This window comes from Dasypus novemcinctus, chromosome 14, assembly GCF_030445035.2.
Source record: "Dasypus novemcinctus isolate mDasNov1 chromosome 14, mDasNov1.1.hap2, whole genome shotgun sequence".
Lineage (NCBI taxonomy): Eukaryota > Metazoa > Chordata > Mammalia > Cingulata > Dasypodidae > Dasypus > Dasypus novemcinctus.
The window spans coordinates 88,109,371-88,128,642 of record NC_080686.1 but is presented as its reverse complement, the minus strand read 5'-3'; the positions used below and the strand labels follow the sequence as shown (position 1 = coordinate 88,128,642).

Here is a 19,272-nt window from a genome sequence, read left to right as displayed (position 1 = left end):
TCCTTGTCTGCCTGGTGCAGTGGCGAGGCGGCCTCCGCCGCAGTGCCCCGGAGACGTCTTGAGTCGTGCTTGGCTTAAATTGCAGCCCCTTCCTTCCTTTCCTTCCCTCTCCTCAGCAGATTGCACAGTATCCTCCTGCTCATAGTAGGTGCTCGTTACACTCAGCAGATGGAGAACTCCCCCGACACCAAGCGGGGGCTGAGGCAAGCAAGCCCAGCTGAGCTGTTGAACTCCTAGAACCCTGCCTGCTGGGTTTCTTCGATGGAAATGTTGCTGTGTGTGAGGGTTTGCTCGTGAAAATGGATGTGTCGCCTTCCTGTTTTGCGGCAGTGCCTGGGAGTCTGTTCATCAAGAAGTAAAGGGAACTAGATGTGCATAAAGCAGGCACTTGCAGCTGGAGCATTTTAAGGCTCTTTCACAACAATTCTCAAAGCTGCAGATTTCTGGGGGGGATGTGGGGGTGCCTTAACCGGCCTTCTCTCTCAGAGCCAGGGCTGGGCTGATTCTGGGGATAGAGGAGCCTCCCAAGCAGATGGCCGGTTCCAGCTGAGCTGAGCTGTGAAAGCAGGCTGTGTTGGAGAACTGAGCGTCTGTGTTCGAAAGTGCTGGTCTGTCTAAACTTGCAGGTTTCATTATCCTTAAGTTCTCAGCTGTGCACTCTTTCTAAAATGTATTTATTTATTGCAATTCTGCCTGTTTTTAAAGGTTAAACCCAGAGATGAGAAGGGTTGGACTACTTTCCCCAAAGCCCTTACTCTCGGGTAGGGCTTTACATTTTCTAGTGTATTTTCCTGTGGTTTATGTCATAGACGCGTTCCTGGAATCTTACAAGGTGGGGTAGGGAGTCCCCCTTTTCACGTGAGCAGACTGAGTCTCAGAGGTGGGGTGTCCTCTCCAGGGTCACGTAACTAGTGAGAGGAAGAGCTGGACTCTGGGCCTGATTCTGACCAGCAGGCTGACAACCGTTGGCACAGTATCATCCCCGTCACTCTGCTTTCTGGCTCCCAAGTCCCAAAAAAGCCCTGCCTCGGCAACCATTGCCCGAGAAGGGAAGATTGGCGTTTTTTGATCTGAGAGCCCCACACGCGGGCCCTGACAGATTTGGGGCCATGTGCTAGTACAGCCACCGAGGTCTGTAGCTGGGGAAGTGCGGGCATGTCGTTTGACGCATTTATCTATGAAAACGAGTACAGTGAGTGTCGGGAAATTTCCAGGCATTTGCCAGACATCTGCCATGTATAATCTGGAGTGTAGGAAATGCTCTCTGCAGGCCGTGCCTGGGCTTCCCTTCTCTGGGCAAATCCACCTCTCTGGCTCGGCCTCCAGGCTCCTCCTCCCAACCATCTGCCCATCTCCCTTCATCCGAACAGACGTTCATTTCAGTGCCATCAACCTGCCTGGCACGGTGTCCCGCTGGCTCCTCCGACTCAGCCAAACCCAACTGCCTCACTCCATTTCCATATCTGCTAGGAACTCCCAGCTGGAGCTCGCCTGGGCTTAAGGGTCAGACTTCTCTCTGAGCCCCCTTCCTGCCTCTTTCTTCATTCTCGTGCTATCAGGCTGAATAGCTACTGCTCCTTGTCTTGTACTCATGAGTCTCTTTGTTTTTTAAAGATTTATTTCTCCCCTCTCCCACCATTGTCTCTCTTTGTGTCCATTCGCTGTGTGTTCTTCTGTGTCTGCTTGTATTCTCATTAGGCAGGTCCGGGAACCGATCCTGGGACCTTCTGGAATGGGAGAGAGGCAGTCATTTTCTTGTGCCACCTCAGCTCCCTGGTCTGCTACATCTCTTATTGTCTCTCCTCTGTGTCTCTTTTTGTTACGTCATCTTGCTGTGACATCTCTCTTCATGGGCCAGCTCACCACACAGGCCAGCTTGCCTTCACCAGGGGACCCTGGGTATCGAACCCTGTACCTCCTATTGGTAGACGGGACCCCAATTGCTTGAGCCACATTTGCTTCCCTCATGAGTCTCTTGTACTCATCCCTCCCTTTCCTTCTTCTCTATCTTGCCACCCGCAAGTCCAGGCTGCATTTGGTCACCTGCTCTCTGAGCCTCTGGCCCCCGCCTCCCACCAGTTCTTTCACAGCGTGGGGAGAGAATCTTCCAGAAACACCTGTGCCCTGTTTGGAAAGTTTCCACCATTCTCTTTTGCAGTCTGAACCCCATGCCATGTGGGTTAGAGCACTTCCGTGGCACATGGTGAAGAGCAAGTGTATGTCGAGCTGCATGCCTCTCCCCATCTCTGGCCCAGCAGGCGCCGAGCCTTTCCATGCATTGCGTGCCTCTTTAATGGGGATTGCAGGTAAACCTCAGCCTTTGTTCTCAGCTGCTCTCACCAGCACTTACGGTTCACCCACAGGGAGCCATGGCAATAGGTTTGAAGACCAGGCGAGAATGGAGGAGACCATTTCTCTGTTTTCTAAGGGAAGACAAAAGAGCAAAATCTCCTAGAAGATGTTTCACTGTTTTAAGTGCTCGTTAGTTCTTTTAAGCCAAATGCTTAACCAGGACTGTGAATTTTGTAAGTCACACTCTTCTTGGGCCAATTTGTTGATCCAATAAATGTTCATTGTGTACATGAATTGTTTTAGGGAAGTCAGGGCATGAGAATTCTTCAGGCCTGGATGTATTTATGTTTGGTTAAAAAAGAAAGTGATACGTGGTGTTCACAGAATTGAGCTTCTTCAAGTTCCCAATAGATTTAGCCCTTGAACGCTGCCACTCACTAAGGTGATTGACCTGTATCTTACTGGAAAATGTTGGGTAAATATGGTAAGTTAATGTGTACCTCTGGGCTACTCATTCCTCCCTCTTGAAAGGAACGATAGACGTATCAGTCGAATTGTTTTTACCCTTTTATAGGACTGGTGGTGCGTGGACTCTGACCTTGCTTTAGGCCCCCACCCCTTATTTTCTTGACCCTCGTGGAGGAGAGGTTTCTTAATGGAGAGACTGAAGCCAAGGCAGAGTAGCACATCACCCCAGAGAAGCAAAACCAAGCCACACCCTGCAGTGTCAAGTTCAGATGCCAAGAGCCCACTTCGCTTTTTGACTCCCTAAAGCTTAGTCAGGAGCTCTCTGAGGACAGTGAAAGGCAATAGCCTCTGCCTCCATCTGATCCCAAAGACCCGGAAGAGGCAGCCTCTGCCCCCGCCCCCGCCCCCAGCCGGTTCCTGCCCCTGGTTCTCCTCTGGTTCCCTCAGAGCTGCTCTCCCTCCTGGGTGGCTGACACCCTCTAGTCTCTCCTGAGGTAATAAGGCCTTCAGAAACAACGCCTCAGCCAGAACCCACGGCCATTAAATATTTAATCAAATTACTGCACTGAGGGGATAGCATGACTCATGTTGAAAACTAATCACCTGCCTTTTTATCTGGCCCTTAAAAAATAGGTCCCTGTTTAAACACTTACAGGTCAGTAGGGGCAAATGTAATGGCGTCATTCCCTTGTGACGTCTTTCCTCTGTGGGCTGGGGGTGGGGTGGGGAAGATAAGGGATAGGTGGGAAAAAAGATACTTTATTAGACGTTGTCCTTATGGGTGAAAGGGTTACAGGCCATCAGGGTGTCCAGGCTGACTTTGCTTGTATGAGTTTTGTTTTTTCTCTCTCTCTGTCTCTCCCCTTGTCTTGATTCTTCAGAGAGATGGAGCTGGAGCTGGAATGTGGGTGAGGATGGCCTTTGAACTAGACAACCAATGCTCAGTAGGAGAAACTATTCCCTGTCCAGCCGTTCATCATACTCTTTCATTTGCACTATCAGAGCTCAGTAAGGCATTGAGGTTCCATTGTTCTGGTTCTTAATTTGGTTTTTCATGCAGGAAGGGGGAAGAGTTGTTTTTAACTTCTCATGGTTTTCTCCTTCTCCGGGGTGTCACTGCTGTGTTAACATGACACCCGTTCTCAACTCTATAACATCGGTCCTCACAGAAGAGTAGGGTCCTAGCTTTTGGAGTAGTAAGAGTGTTTAACTTAATATAAAAGCTTTTTAGGAGACTCCAGCTCTGCCTTGTGGCATCTGGTAGGGATTTCAGGAGGAAGAAATCGAGGACCTCACAAGTGGAGGCATGGGGTGGACCCAGGGTTTATGTTGGTGAAAGACCAACTATGAAATATTTTGAGTTGTCCAGGGGGGGCCATGACTTTGCTGGACACTCTTGGGAGTTACTGATTTAGCCTTGTGCCCTCCAAGGAACGCCTTAGCTAGGAGAAGCAAAAGCTAGCCTTTGGGAATTCTAGCATGTTCCATTTCCCCAAGGTCAAAAATGCCCGGCTTGGGGTTGGGTTGCCAACTTGAAGCCCTAACTCCTAAGTTCTTCTGCATCTGTTAGAAATGACAAGTGGGAGAAATTTTGACGCAATGGGAAGAAAAATTCTACTGTAAGTTGTGTACTGTTATTGTCTGGCAGAAAAAGAGGCCTACAGCTTATGGCTCTTCGGGCAATCCTGTGTGCAGGATCACAGCGCATCAGCGGGGTGCTCGATGCAGAGCAGACGTGTTCCCTATACCGGGTGGCATCAAGCCACATGACCTAGGATCCTTTCCAGTTTCTGAGTCAGAATTCCTTGATACTTCTCTCCAGCCAGCCAGAGATTTCACAGAACCCTTTCTGACAAGTCTGAAAAGATAAACCAAATCTATTTTTGTGGCATTCGTTTGTGTTCCCATTGTTTTGTTTTGTCTTTTAATTAGAGAAGTGGGATTACAGTAAGATGCAGAAAATGCAAAGTTTCCATATCCCGCCTTACCCCCTCACACACACAGTTTCCCTCTTATTAACACTTGGCGTTAGTGGGGTACCTTTGCTACAAACTGATGAAACATTATTATTATAGTTATACTCTTAACCTATGTAGTCTGTAGTTTACATTAGGGTTCACTGTATTGTTCAGTCCTCTGCTCTGCTTTTTAAATTTTTATTCTTATAACATATATAAAACCTAAAATTTCCCTCTTTAACCACATTCAAATATGTTATTCAGTGGTATTGTATTAATTGCATTAACATTGTTGTGCTACCACCACCACCATCCATTACCAACATGCTTCTACCCCCCCCCCCAAAACAGAAACTCTGTACTCATTAGGCAATAAGTCCCCATTCCCTAACCCCACCCCTGTCCCCAGTCAGGTTTCGGACTCTGAATTTGCTTGTTCTGTTTCATATCGATGAGATCATACAATACTTGTCCTTTTGTGTCTAGCTTATTTTACTCTTCAGGACTCGTCCATGTTGTTACATATATCAGAACTTCATTCCTTTTTACGGCTGAAGAACATTTCATTGCATGAATATAGCGCATTTTGTTTATCCATCCATGTGTTGATGGACACTTGGATTGCTTCCATCTTTTGGCAATTGTGAATAATGCTGCTATGAATGTTGGTGTGAATATATCTGTTTGAGTCCCTGTCTAATGATTCTTCTGGGTATATACCTAGAAATGGGATTGCTGGTTCATCTGGTAATTCTATACTTAATTTTCCAAGAACTGCCAAACTCTTTTCTATAGCAGCTGCACCATTTTACGTCCCCACCAAAAATAAACAATTAATATTTCTCAATATCCTTTCCAACACTTGTTATATTCTATTTTTTTAATAGTAGCCATTCTTGTGGGCATGAAATGGTATCTGATTTGCATTTCCCTAATGGCTAATGATGCTAAATATCTTTTTGTGTGCTTATAGGCCATTTATATATCTTCTTTGATGAAATAGATTCAAGTCGTTTGCCTGCCTTTTTTTTTTTTTAAAGATTTATTTATTTATTCCCCCCCCCCCCCCCGTTGTCTGTTCTCTGTGTCTATTTGCTGCATCTTCTTTGTCCGCTTCTATTGTTGTCAGCAGCACGGGAATTTGTGTTTCTTTTTGTTGCGCCATCTTGTTGTGTCAGCTCTCCGTGTGTGTGGCACCATTCGTGGGCAGGCTGCACTTTCTTTCACGCTGGGCAGCTCTCCTTATGGGGCACACTCCTTGTGCATGGGGCTCCCCTACACGGGGGCCACCCCTGCATGGCACGGCTCTTCTTGCGTGCATCAGCACTGTGCATGGGCCAGCTCCACACAGGTCAAGGAGGCCTGGGGTTTGAACCTCGGACCTCCCATGTGGTAGATGGACGCCCTAACCACTGGGCCAAGTCCGCTGCCCTCGTTTGCCTACTTTTTAACTGGGCTGTTTGTCCTTTGGTTGTTGAGTTCTAGAATTTCTTTACATATTCTGGATATTAAACTTTTGTTGATTATGTGGTTTCCAAATATTTTCTCCATTCTGTAGGTTTTTCATTGATTTTATTGATACTCCCTCCCCTGCCGTATCTCCCAGTGACTTGTTCCTTCCCTTCTTCCATTATCAAGCAAATATTGTTTGAATGCTGCTCTGTGCCAGCCACTGGGCGAAGGTTGGGAGCTCCACCCTCAAGCAGCTGATTTCTTGGTGGAGGAGACAAAAAGTAAAGAAGCAATGACAGCAGAGCGTGACAGGTGCTATGATGGGGAGGAGAGGTCCTGCGTAAGCAGGGAGGGGTCCCTGTGAGAGCCCTGCTGGGTGAAGGTGACGACCAGACGTGGTCCTGAAGGGGGTGTCGAAGCCAGCAGGAAGGGCAGCATCCAGTGAAGGGAACAGCATTTGCAGAAGCCAAGAGGCCAGCAGAAGGGAGAATGGAGCATTCTGGAGGCGCCATGACCACTGGCATCTGGAGTGCATGTGTTGGAAGTTTGACAATTTTGTTTTCCATGGAGACTCTCAGGTGCCAGTTTAAAAGAACATTCACAGCTCTGCCTTTTTGTCTGTTACTTTTAATAGATATCAAATACGTGAAATCCAGGTGAAATCCTCTTTTCATGGTTATTCATTACTTCCCATGAAACAAGTACAAGAAAATCTGAGAAAAATAAACTTAGTAAACATCTGCCCAGATCTTTGTAAGCAAAGCACTTGTTCCTTGCATTTTCTAGCCATCATGCACTAAAACATTAGGATTCTGTTCAAAATGACTTGGGCGGGTTGATGCAAAAGTCCTTGTTAAGTCCTAGATTGTGCCACATCCATCCCCCTTTCATTCTGTCAAACCATATAGTTCAAGCATGCTTATTAACTGATACTTTTCACATTTGCTGTCTTCTCCTTTCTGCTTCCCTGTTGTCTGGGAAAGGCCCCTCTCTTTGCCCATATTTGTCACTGCCACTGAGCAGGGCAGCTGTGTCCTGGGGAACTGCTGGGCACCAGGGCCATTCCAGGGCAGATTTGGGGAAGGCATGTGTAGGAAACGCGGTACTGGTGTCCTTCCGGAAGGAAAGAAGAAGCCTTTGGCTCCAGTTCCTTTTTGCCACCCCTTGACCTGGTTACAACATGTAATTCTGCAAGTGTGGTTTTCGCAGCAAGTTGACCAAGTCTGCTTCGGCAGCTGCCTGAGCATGAGTTTTGTCAACTGCGGATTAAATATTTAAAAATTGGCACACAGTCTCTTCCCTGTTGACATCATTTTGGAAATCTGTCTCATGATAATGTGGAAAGATGCAATGATTGTTTAATCTTTATCCGAATAAAAGCCAGAGATGTTGTGAAACAGCAGAGTGTGCTGTGGGGACTTGTCCATTTGCTTTTGAAAATTTGGTACGTGGAGGGTGGTGGCTCGTTCTCCTCAGGTTCCACTGAGGCTTGGGTAAAACGGACAGGCCTGGGCAGTGGCCTAAAGAGATTTAAGTTAGAAAAGCAGTGGAATCTGATACAAAGTGTATGGGCTTTGGCAGCTCATGGCCCAGTCTGAAGCCCAGCTCCCTTGCATGCTAGCTCTGTGCCTCAGGGCAAGTAACTCACCCTCTCTGTGTGACATTCTTTGACAATATTGTTATAGGAAGTGTTGCGGCAGCAGTCCATCTGGAAGGCGTGCTTTCACATAATATTTCACACAACACTAAAAACACGGTGTTGACTGCATAAAGAATCCTCTTCCCCAAAATCCAGTTCGGGTGGTGTATTAGCCAAAGGGGTGCTGATGCAAAATACCAGAAATTGGTTGGTTTTTATAAAGGGTATTTATTTGGGGTAGGAGCTTACAGATATCAGGCCATAAAGCCTAAGTTACTTCCCTCACCAAAGTCTCTTTGGAGCAAGATGGCTGCTGACGTCTGCGAGGGTTCAGGCTTCCTGGGTTCCTACGTTCCTGGGGCTTGCTTTTCTCTGGGTTCAAGGCTCCTTTCTTCCAGGCACTGGCTTGCTTTTTCCTCTGCATGCTGACTTCCTGGGACTCCAGCTTAAGTCTTCAGCATCAAACTCCAACATCAAAACTCCAACATTAGAAACCCACAACTCTGTCCTATGCCATGCCTTTTATCTGTGAGTCCCCAGCCACCAAGGGGTGGGGACTCAATGTCCTAATCATAACTCAGTCATGCCCAGGTACAGATCAGATTATAAACATAATCCAATATTTCTTTTTGGAATTCATCAATAATATCAACCTGCTACAGGTGGGTTCAGGGCTAGAGTGCCAAGCCACCTCTTGGAATTACTACAGCCTCTGGGTCCCGGTTTCCTCTTCCATGATGGGAATATCAATGCCCATCACATAAAGCTGTCATTAATCTTAAAAATGAAGTACCTCGTAGGTGTGTGTAGCTCAGCGGTTGAGCACATGCTTTGCATATACAAGGTTCCAGGTTCAATCCCCGCTACCTCTTAAAAATAAACAAATGATATACATTGCCTACCACAAAGTCACTGCTCTAAGTAAGGAGTGGAAAACATTGTGGTAAATTTTGCCAAGTGAGTTTCTTGGCTTTCCGAGGTCATTTCAGGTTTGCTCTGAATTTGAGTAGCTGGCATGATCAGGCGGGCGAGCTGAAACCAGGCTTGCTGTCTCTTTGGAAAATCTCTGGTTTAAGTAAGATCCCTTCTGAAGTACCAGATGGTTTATCATGGACCTTCCCAGCTCCCGCGGTTCTCCCATAAGAATTTAGGTCTCTGATAATAGATTTGCCAAGAAAGGGACAGTAAATGGGTTAAAGGACTTTGTGGCCCTCAGACCTAAATGTCTGCTCCTGGCCCGGGTGGGATCCCCCTGGGCTCCGCTGGCTTTTTGGTGGGTACTTGAGCCCTCGGAAATGGAAGAGAAAGGTGGTGGCCCTGCTCCTTGCAGGCAGCCCCTGGTTTCCTGTATAACTCCACGGGGGGAGGGGGACCGCCCTCACTGGACGGCAAAGGAGGACATGGCTTCCTTGCGTGAAAGTCACTTTCTGACCACCAGAGTTCTGGGAATGACTCCTGGGAAGAGCATGAGGCTTGGACTTGGTTTGACATGCTCGTGTGTGGCAGAGGTGGTGGCTGGGAGCATTCCGGACCTGCACGTATGAAAGGCTGGGCCTTGGATTTGGATTCCACCTCGTTAATCTGATTGTTTACTAATCAATCTCTGGTTTTATGAAAGAACCCCAATTGGAAGTGAAAAAGCAATCAAGATTTCAACAGCCAAGTGCCTCCTTGCGCACAGGGTGAATCGAGAAGGGCTCAATTGCATCCCCAGTGCTGTCAACCAAGGTTCTAAGCTGTAGCAGCAGAAACCACTTCAGCCTCGGAAGGGGAATTTGTTAGAGTGTATCAGGGAGGGCCACGGATCTCCGGGCGAGCCTAAGACCCAGGTTCAGAAGCTACGCTGGAAAACCGCTCCTCAGAAAGCACCCAGGGCCCATACTGGCATTCTGCCCCTGGACACCAGAACCGCTGCTGCACTCCCACCAGAATGAGCCTGGAGGCCTCGGCTTCCTCTCACGGGCCTCCCTTTCCAAGCTTGGGGTGAGTGCTCAGCCAGAAAGTGGCTGTGGCCTGGGTTCTCGCTGCAAGGCAGGCTGGGAAAAGAAGTATCTGACATTTTCAGCTCTCCCTCTCTTAAGGAGGGATGTTACCTAGTCACAGAAGGGGTTCAGATGCTTGTGGCCATGAGTGACAAGCATCACCATGCTGTCCCTTTTGCAAAATATACCCAAAACCACCGGACCAGGAGCTTCTCTGTGTGTGCTTACAGTTTAATGGTGGAGGTTCTTTATAAATGATTCAGCTCACCTTTGGCTTTTGATAGAGTGATCCAGAAGTGTGATGACACCAGTACACTTTGGACGTGCCCCTTTGGATAATAACCTTGGATTAGAACCCTCTTCGCATCATGGTTCTCTGTTTACTGAGCCCTAGTGGACCAAGTCCTGTTTAGCCTTTGGTTGGTTCTGAAACATCAATTCCTACTCTGTTAGCAGATATATGCAGGCATATTCTTTAGCTTCAGTGTTATCTTTGAATCCTCCCTCCCGGCTCAAAGCGTGGTCCTACAGCGGATGGCATTGGCATCACCTGGGAGCTTATTCCAAATGCAGAATCTCAGGCCCCACCTCAGACCTGCTGGATCCCAGAGTCTACATTCAGCAAGATCCCGGGTGATTTGAATATATGCCAAGGTTTGAGAAGCTTGCTCAAGCCAGCCCTTAACTCCCTTTTCATTCTTTCCTTGGTAAGTGTGGGTGGACTTCAACTGCCTGACCTGAGGAGCTTAAGCAAAATCAGTGAATGAGCATGAGGTTTCTTTTTCTTTCCTTACCTTTGTGTATTTTTCAGTTCTGTTTAGATCAATTCATTCGTGGATTTCAGAGATATGAATACCTGTTCTGGGCCACGCATTGTTGTTGGCACTGAAGTGCCCTCAGAGGCTGTCGTCAGTGCCTGCCACTTCCTCCTCTCTGTATTTGCATTGCTGTGTCAAGTCCACAGTTGCTCTTGATACCTGCACACTTACTAATCCAGACGGCTGTGAGTCCTTCATCCGTCCCCGGAGCTGGCACTGCTCGCCTGTGGAGCCATGGAACTGGGGTTCCCCCAAGCCCTGCCGTGGTCCCAGGGCTTCTGTAATAGGGTGAGGGAGTTGTCTTCCAGATGGAGGACCCCTGGGTGCTGAGCTGAGGAAGGTCGGGGAGAGGGCATGGATTGAGTTAATTACCATTAGGATCCCCCCAAATAAAAACCAAATCCTTGAGACTTTTCCTGTTCCTCCCTCTTCTTCCTTTTGGTTTCCCCTACTGGGACATAATGCCTGGACGGGTGCCCGTTTGCGCATCCATCCAACTCTCCCAGGATACCGTGGGCCCTGGGCTCTAGAGTGGTCTGCTCTGTTTTGATAGCTCCCAGACCCAGTGCTGGCACATCACCCAGCACAGGTAGGAGTTGAGGCCCCAGCCAGGCACAGTGAGCCTTGCTCACGTAGTAAAGAACCCAGAGGCGGCGGTTTTCACTGCCTGGAACAAGCACACCTAACACTGGAAGCAGCAGCAACACAAGCCAGAAGAAGATGCCGGAACCAACGGCCTTGTCTGCGGCAGCTTCCCGGCAAACTCCAAACCAAACGGGCCCAGACTCCCTTTCCCACCTCCTTCCAGCAAGGGTCTTGCACGTTGAACACACAAGTCTAGCATCTCAAGGAGCCTGCTGACCCCATGTCCACGTGGCAGGAGTTGGTACTGGCTCTGGTCTATCTGTGCCTGCCTTGGGAAGCGTGCACCTGCACTCCTGGGTGAGTCGAGGCGGATGTGGCCCAGAGCCGTGATGACCTGTGGTCCCTCACCTCCGACGAAGGGGAGATGATGCCGGAGAGGCTGAGCTTCGGGAAGCTGACTGGGAGAGGGCACTAAATATGTCAGTTTGTCCCATGACTCTTGGGACACCAGCCCACCTGGGAGGGCGAGGAGTCACATCTGATTCTGGCCTCGGTTTCTCCTCAGAAGCTGAGACGTAGTCGTTGCCATCACTTGAGTTTCATTGGTACTACCCCGGAGTGAGAGCAAGTTCCTGCCCTTCAGCTTCTCCAGGCCGGTTTCCCATTTTTCCTAAGTTCCCTCTGGCCGCTTCCTCCACCTGTAAGAAGTGTTAGGATTCAAGTAAACCAAGTCCATCTCTTGAATTTTTTGAAAGGACCTGACAGTGCCTCACTTTGGTCTGGAGGGCACAGCTGCCAGTTGGTTGCCTAGTCTTGAGTGGACGTGACTGTTAGAAATAACCTGTTGGTGGCATGGAGTACAGTGGTAAGGATTCTACAAACAGTACCCGCTGTAGTGCTTTCTGTGCGCCTGGGCCTGTGTTTTCTAGACTTACTTTATTGAATCTTCTCCACAATCTTTTATTATGATCCCTGACTTTAGAGATAAAGACATGGAGGCTTTGGGGGGTGAGGAATTTGCCCAGTCCCCACCGTGAGGTCCTGGGGGAGCTGGGGTTTGAACCCACGCCTGTCTCTGGTGCCCACGCACTTGATGAGCAGGTTCTTCAAGGACATCCCCTTAGGGCAGGGCTTTTCTGTAGGAACCCGCACTGGGCAGTTGTTTGGTTTCGTGGACACAGGCAGGAGGTGAGACAGTTGACTAAGCTGGTGCGCTGAGGGTTGGGGTATATGTATAACAGGACTGAACTAGGGGTACGTGCACCTCAGATGTCAGAGGCAAGCATGAAAGCAGCCGTTCCTGGACAAGCACCTCATTCACTCAGCTTCCACCTGTCAGATGCTCTTCTGAGCCTCTCCTGTCGGTGAAAAATGGTCCCTGCTTGCAGATGGCTTACAGTGGATCTACAAGTGACTGTTATGTATATTTCACTTTTTTTTTTTTCCCTATCTGGTTGCCTCCTCATTTTTTTGCTGTGTGGGGGCCTGTGCCTCGCCATGCCGTGCAGGTCTGGGATGACGTTTTTCTTTTTTTGCCAGGAGGTCCCAGGGATCAAAGCTGGGTCCTCCAAATGGTAAATGGGACCCCAATTGCTTGAGTCAAGCTGCTTCCCATATATATATATTTCACTTCGAAAGATAAAGCCCAGAGCCAGGGACTGGCCTTTTCATCTGGTAGCACCGCCACCCACCCCTTACTTTGAAACCTTTGCAGGTCTCCCCCTTGGTGCTGGGGTAAAGTCACGTCCCCTCCCCTTGCTCAGCTCGACTTTGTTGCGGAGGCCTTCAGGTTTGGCCTTGGCCTGCCTCTCTCTCCAGCCCCATCCTCTAGCTGCCACCCGCAGGTCTGTGACGCTCTAGCCGCATCGGACTCCTGAGGAGTCTCAGTTGTGCTTCGTGCCCGCTCACCGCTGGGTCTTTGCACATGCTCTTCTCGGCCCCAGGAATGCTGCATCTTCCCCACCTTCCAGATCACCCAGTATGCAGTCTTAGCCTGTCTAGGCCCTTCTGTCTCTGCTTAGACAAGCCCTTCTTGTCTTCATGGGCTTTTCTTTGATTCCAAATCGGGGATCCAATCACATCGAAACATCTGTGCTCATTTATCTTGTTTTGTTCCACGGGCCTGTGAGTGTTTCAGGACAGGGACTGTCTTACAGCCTAACCCTAGTGTCTGTGTATGGTAGGTGGGGAACAGACATTTATTCCTTCCAGATGCAGGAGGTGTTTCCTTTTCTCCCTCTACCCTTTTCTCTTTCCCACTGAAATTGATCTCCTAAGCTGAAATTGGGTACTTTTTTTCCTGTAGAAACCCTCACACATAAGTGACACGGTCAGGTTTAATAGAACCTGATGGGTGACATCTGTGGGCAAGCCTGGAATCTTAGCTACCCTTCATGACCTTGTTTCTTTGGGGAAAAAAGTACCTATTTCTAAAGCAGCAGACGTGCAAATAGTCTTCTGAAATGTGCACCTCTTTGGCAAGTGGGAACTACTTTGACTTCCATTTCTCTGGAAACCAGAGATTCCTATTTTCCATCTCTGCCATGAGGACAAAGGCAAGTGGTCCTCTCTCTCCACAACAGGAAAAGAAAATAACCACTCACCAAGGAAGGTGAAGAAAATGATGTCTTGACTTCATCCTCAGAGGAGTAGAACCTCCTGAGAATTTAACGTGTGATTTTATAGATGTGGTCAGCCGTCAGCATTAGCACCTGGCCTCAACGTAAACCGGGTTTCATTAGCAGGAGATGGGCCCCTTCTTTCCTCCAGTGTGTAGGATGGGAGCCAGCATTTAGTTGAGAGTGAGCTGTCTACTTTAAAGTTTGCCAACAGACAAAAGGAAAAGAAAGGAGGGGGTTGGAAGCAGGGAAACTGGCAGTGCTGTGATTCAAATGTACTCAGCTATCATTCTGGATTTGATTGGGGTAGAAATCCGACTTTAGAATGGTCAAGACTCACTATCTAGGAAAATGGTGTCCTTGGAGTCGTGCAGTGACCTGTGGAACTGTACACAACAGCCCGAGGAGGCTTGAAGGATCTTTCTGTGAGAGTCTTTGGGGCAATGACCTCCTTCTCCCAGTCATCACACAAATTGCAGCTGAGGTCAAAAAGAAAACTCAAATGCACTTTGGAATGAGGTTGGGTATAAATCAGAACCAGATTTAGTTGAGTCTTTTGTTGCGTGAAGCTTGCGAAGGAAGATGGTAAAGAGGTCTGAAATCAGACAGCTGTGGGTTTAAATGCTAATAGCAAGACAATAGTAAGTATCCACTGAGTGCTTCTTTTGTATGCACAGGGCCTGGTGCTCAGCACCTTACTTGGATTATTATTCAATCCTCTGATAGCTCTATGGAGGAGGTATTGTTGGGTGAGGAAACTGAGGCACAGAGTGGCTCCCACCCAAGATTACATCTTTGGTTGGAGGGAGAACTGGAATAGTAGTGTAGGAGGCCCAGCTTCGGAGCCTGAAATCTTAACTTCTATGGGTCACCATGAACAAGTTGTTCTGCTCTGGGAGCCATGGCTCCTCATCTGTAAGATGGTCCTCATGGAGTGGACCGAGCGATGGTGTAACCGAGGGCTCGGGTGTAGGTGCATAAACCAGCAGAGCTTGCAGCTGAGGATCTCACACTTGCAGGAATCAGGCCAAACTTGCAGGGTGAGGGAAATGTCCCCAGGGCTCTCTTCTCCATGTAATATCACAGTGCCCAGCTTTCGGGGATTTGCTTGCTTGCCAGGGTGGGGCAGTCAGCCGGATGGTGGTTGACCTGGGTTATGTCATCCCCTTGATGGCACTCAATCTTTTGAACCTGAAAAATAAGAAAATTGGGTTGACTCAGTCTCCTTTTCAAACACCACAGTTACCAGTCTGCTCTGAGTGCTTGACTGTGTGCTAAATACGAGTTGGTATTAATCCAGCACCCCAGTATTGCCAGGTATCTAAATCCGCCCTTGGGTTCACTTTTGTCTGTCTCTCTCTCTTTCTCTCATGCCCACTTTAAACTTGAAATCATTCCAGTGATGTTGCTTGGGACTAGCAGATCCCTGATGCCAAGATTTCCACCTGAATGGTCAGTTTCAGTTTTGAAATAACTGGGTAATCATCTCCTGAAATAAACCAGAGCCTTTATATGAATGCAAAGCACCTCTTGCCTAACGACCGCTCTGCCCATGCCATTTCCTGCGGGCACTCACGGTCGCCTGGAAACGGCAGCTAACGATGCTACGGTGGGCACCCGCCTCGGGTTCTTTTGCTGTGGTGAGACCATGCTTCCTCCGCCCCAGTCCTCCGTCTTGTGGTCAGGAGCCGTTGGTGTGTGTCCTCTTTTCCCCTAGATGTCACCGCTGGTTCAAGCAGCATCGTCACCCCCGTGAAGATGTTTGCTGATAGAGACTGGCTCTTGCAGGAGCTGTTTCCTGCCTCAATCGGTAGTTTGCTTTAGTTTGTTGTGTTCTTCCCCAAATTAGTGCCAGTTGCTCGATTGGGAACCTTGGTGGGAAGCCCAGAGGCTGCGTTGCAGAGTCCTGCAATGAACCCCATGGGCTGCTGAGCCCTCCCTGGGGGGAGCCTGGGACCCAGGGAGGCGCTTGCTCGTTGGTGTTGCCTTAATATCACATCCGTGTCTGTGAAATGAGCCCATCTGGACCTCTGATAACAAGGAGAATGCAAATCCATGCAGATCTTTTTCGTTGAAGTTGCTGGTCTTCAGTCAGGATGGTAGAGATTAAAATTTGTAAAGCATCAAAGGAACTGGAGACTAAAACACACACAGATTATTTCCTTTAAATTTTTCTGACTCTTTCTCATATGAAATAAGCCATTAAGCTTGTCTCAAAATGGTAGTCACAAGCACAGCTGTGTCGGCCCCGAGTGGCTTTTGAAAGGCACAGATGGGCTCCAAGGGACATCTGGGAAGTGGCAAGATGGGTGGAAATGAGGGACATGGCATTGTGAAGGCGGCCAAGGGGTCCGGACTGTTCTGATACGGATACAGTGGAACATGGTGGCTGTCCTTTTGGAACCCCACCATGTGGGGGTGGTGTCGGGAGACAACTGGAGGTCGTGTGCTCAGGTCAGGGAATCTGGAAATTTCTCAGCAGACTACTCCCTTTCCTAGCAGCGCACGTGGGCAAGATGTGGGGTGCGTGTCAGCATGGCTTGCACCCGCTTTTGTGGCACAACTTCCTCACCCAGCCATACCCCAGCCCCACCCTCTGTCTCCTGCTAATCCTGTTCCACACAAACGGGTCCCCCTGCGGGCTGCCTGGGACCCACGTGCACTGGTCTCAGGGCTCTGCGAGAAGCCGTCCTTGGCGGGGCCCTGCAGAGGAGCTTGGTAGGAGTCGCGAGCTGGGTATGTGTGCACGTGTGTCTCCTGTGGGTTTGTGAGTGTGCGCACACCTGTGCACTGTCCCCAGTACTGGTGGAGGCAAGGCTCGCCGTCGTGTGTTTGCTGTCTGCAGCCTTCCAAGTGGTCCCTCGACCAACACCAGGGGCCTTGTTGCTGTTTCCATTCAGAGCAACAGCGACAAGCGTCACTTTCCAGGAACATCTAACGGATGCAATCAGAAACCAGCTCTGCCCTTCAGGCCCGGGAGAAGTTACTTGCCATCTCTTTGTGTTTGGTTTGGCCGCAGTGAACTAATGGCAGCGGTTGCCGGAGAGGCCAGCGGCTGTACCTAAAGCTTCTGCTTGGAAAGAGACAGGTTCTTCAAATCAGAATCCCCCCTTCCCTTATGCCTATCGTCACTTCTCTCCAAGATTTACTGAGTCTCTCCCAGCGTGGAGGAAAATAAAGTCTCTGATCCTGGGGCTGTTTCAGCTGAGTCTAGACGCCCTTTTGTAGTGGTGATAAGGAGGAAATTCTGATATCAAGAAAAACTAGGTTTCGCCCTAAGGTCTCATTCAGCTTGTAGATTCTGTAACTCCTTGATGTTGAGGGTCCTTTAGAAAGTGGCTTTAAGAAATCTCAGGGCTTACTGTGGAGAATACCATTTGGTAGGTCCCTTGTCCCTCTTTATATTCAGCCAAGCAATTGTTGTCATGGCAACAGATCTGCTCCCACAAAGGCTTTTCTAATAGCATATAAGGGGACCAGAGCTTCCTGAGATTGTCAGTAATTATCTTTAAAAAAATATGTTCCGAATATTGTGAACATTTTAATGGGCCCTGTTCCATCCTTCGAGGGACTTTTGAAGTCTGTATCATCTCCATGTCTTAAAATAAAAGGACTTTATTCTTTGGTTTGCCTTCCATTTATTTTTCTTTTGTGCATGTTCTTGCTTATGAAATAACCACTATCCTATAATGTGTTTTACATTGTAGGTGCTCATTTAATTTTATTTGAAAGGCAGGCTGAATCGCAAAGTATTGATATAAGCTTTTTTAGATTAGCATTTAGATACCCTCTTGATCTTGAGTCTCAAAACAGTCAGGCCTCGCAGAAGCACACAGTTTTAGGGTACAGCATGCCTTTGATTACATACCACCAGGTAGAGTGGATCCATGGGTGAGCCTAATTTCTTGTAAAGAACCTCTCATGGCCCTCTCCTGGGAGCTCAGGTTTAGCTTAGCTGCCAAAATGTTATGAGTGTCTGCTCTTCAGAATAGGACATTGTCTAATTTCTGTGTGATTTCTCTCTCTCTCTATTTATTTTATCTGCATCTGTCTTGTTGAGAGCCGTTTTTTCCTGGGTTGTGCATCTTGCCAGACAATGGAAATTCAGGAATTGCTTGGACTTTGTCTCTGTCCGCGAGGACCTCACAGCTTCATGGAGGACGCAGACCTATGAAAGAGCAAGCCCAGGCCAAAATGATAAGCGCAGCAGTGCAGGCGGGTGCAGGGGGAGGCTGGGGCAGAGGGAGGTGGGCGGGCAAGCTTGCCACCGTCCAGGTCTCCCTTCGTCTCTTTTCTCCTCCCTCTGTTCTCCCCTCGTCCTTTGCCAGTGCTGGAGGCCTCTGAGCTGCTTTTGCACCCTCTGCAAGGCAGGAGGGAACAACTTACGCCAAGTGCAGCTTTTCACCATAGGCCACTTGAACCTCCCAGGTATGGGGAGAGACGGTGGCCTCTTCCTGCCCCCACTTGGCTTCCATCGAGCCAGTTTGCCCTCAGACATTGTCTGATACCCCTGGGTACCCTCTTTTCTCTAGACGTAAGAGTTTCAGGTTCATTTGCTGGCAGGAGGACATCCGGTTAGAGGGAGAGTCTGGCCTTGGATGTGAGGCTAAGGCGAGGGGTGGGGAAGCTTCACCAGCAGGCCACCGTCCCAGCAGCAGACCCCGATGTCATATGGGGGTGCAAGTTGGTAAACAGTCCCATTTCGCTGGTCTCTCCTCCAAGTCTGGGACATCTGGTCCTCCTTGATTCATACGGCAGAATCTCCGTGCAGGGCTGGAGTTCACAGGGATTTGGGGAAAGGCGTATGGAGGATGAACTAATCTAGCCTCTCTTCTCAGTGTGCGCTTGGTGGTCTAGCAAGCAGGTCAGTATCACCGGGTGGTTTGTGAGAAATGCAGGACCTCCAGCCCGTTTCAGCCCTTCTGAACATACATTTTATTTTAACAGGACCCCTTGGTGGCTCTTATATTAAAGTTTGAGAAGTTCTGTTCTAGTTCTCTTCTGAGACCTTAGGGCCAGGATAACAAATCAGGGCACGTGTACCTCCACTAAATCCTGCATTCATAGCAGACATGGCTAGCCGGTCTAGGCACTGGATTTTCTGTCCAGTCCAGATCCAGCCTCAGAATCCTTCTCCACGCAGTGCTCCAAGCATACATTACCAACTGAGCAAAATTGTCCCAGGAGATGAAACCCACTTGTCATCCCTGCCTTTGTCCAGAAGTTATCCTAAAAGATGAGCAGTTTTTTTTGCCTACAACTTAGGGTTGAGAGTTATGTCCCTAATCGCTCCCCAGGGCAGGGGAGGAGCAGTAGAGCCAGGAAATGGACAGCTGCTGTCTGCTGGAGCGTGCACAGCACAGTGGCAATAAGTCAGACTCAACTGGGCCTCCGGGGCTGGGTGAGGCGTTTGAGTGAGCAGGGCAGGCCACTATGTGCCTCGCTCCCGGGCTCACCCTC

At 48.9% G+C, this 19,272-nt stretch overlaps 1 protein-coding gene across 24 annotated transcripts in view; it reads left to right on the top strand.

The window, feature by feature from the left end:
* MTSS1 (MTSS I-BAR domain containing 1) overlaps positions 1-19,272 on the top strand; it is a 164,217-nt gene that overhangs the window by 91,056 nt on the left and 53,889 nt on the right. For 4 of the 24 annotated variants that reach the window (XM_012530563.4, XM_058276008.2, XM_071208018.1 and 1 more), the window contains exon 1: positions 1,918-2,306. The exons of 14 other annotated variants lie outside the window; for them this stretch is intronic. In XM_012530563.4, the coding sequence (XP_012386017.4) occupies positions 1,967-2,306 (340 nt within the window). In that variant the 5' untranslated portion in view covers positions 1,918-1,966. Of the gene's footprint in view, positions 1-1,913; positions 2,307-19,272 lie in introns of those variants that run through there. 6 more of the 24 variants (XM_058276005.2, XM_058276006.2, XM_012530562.4 and 3 more) reach the window with 4 other exon arrangements.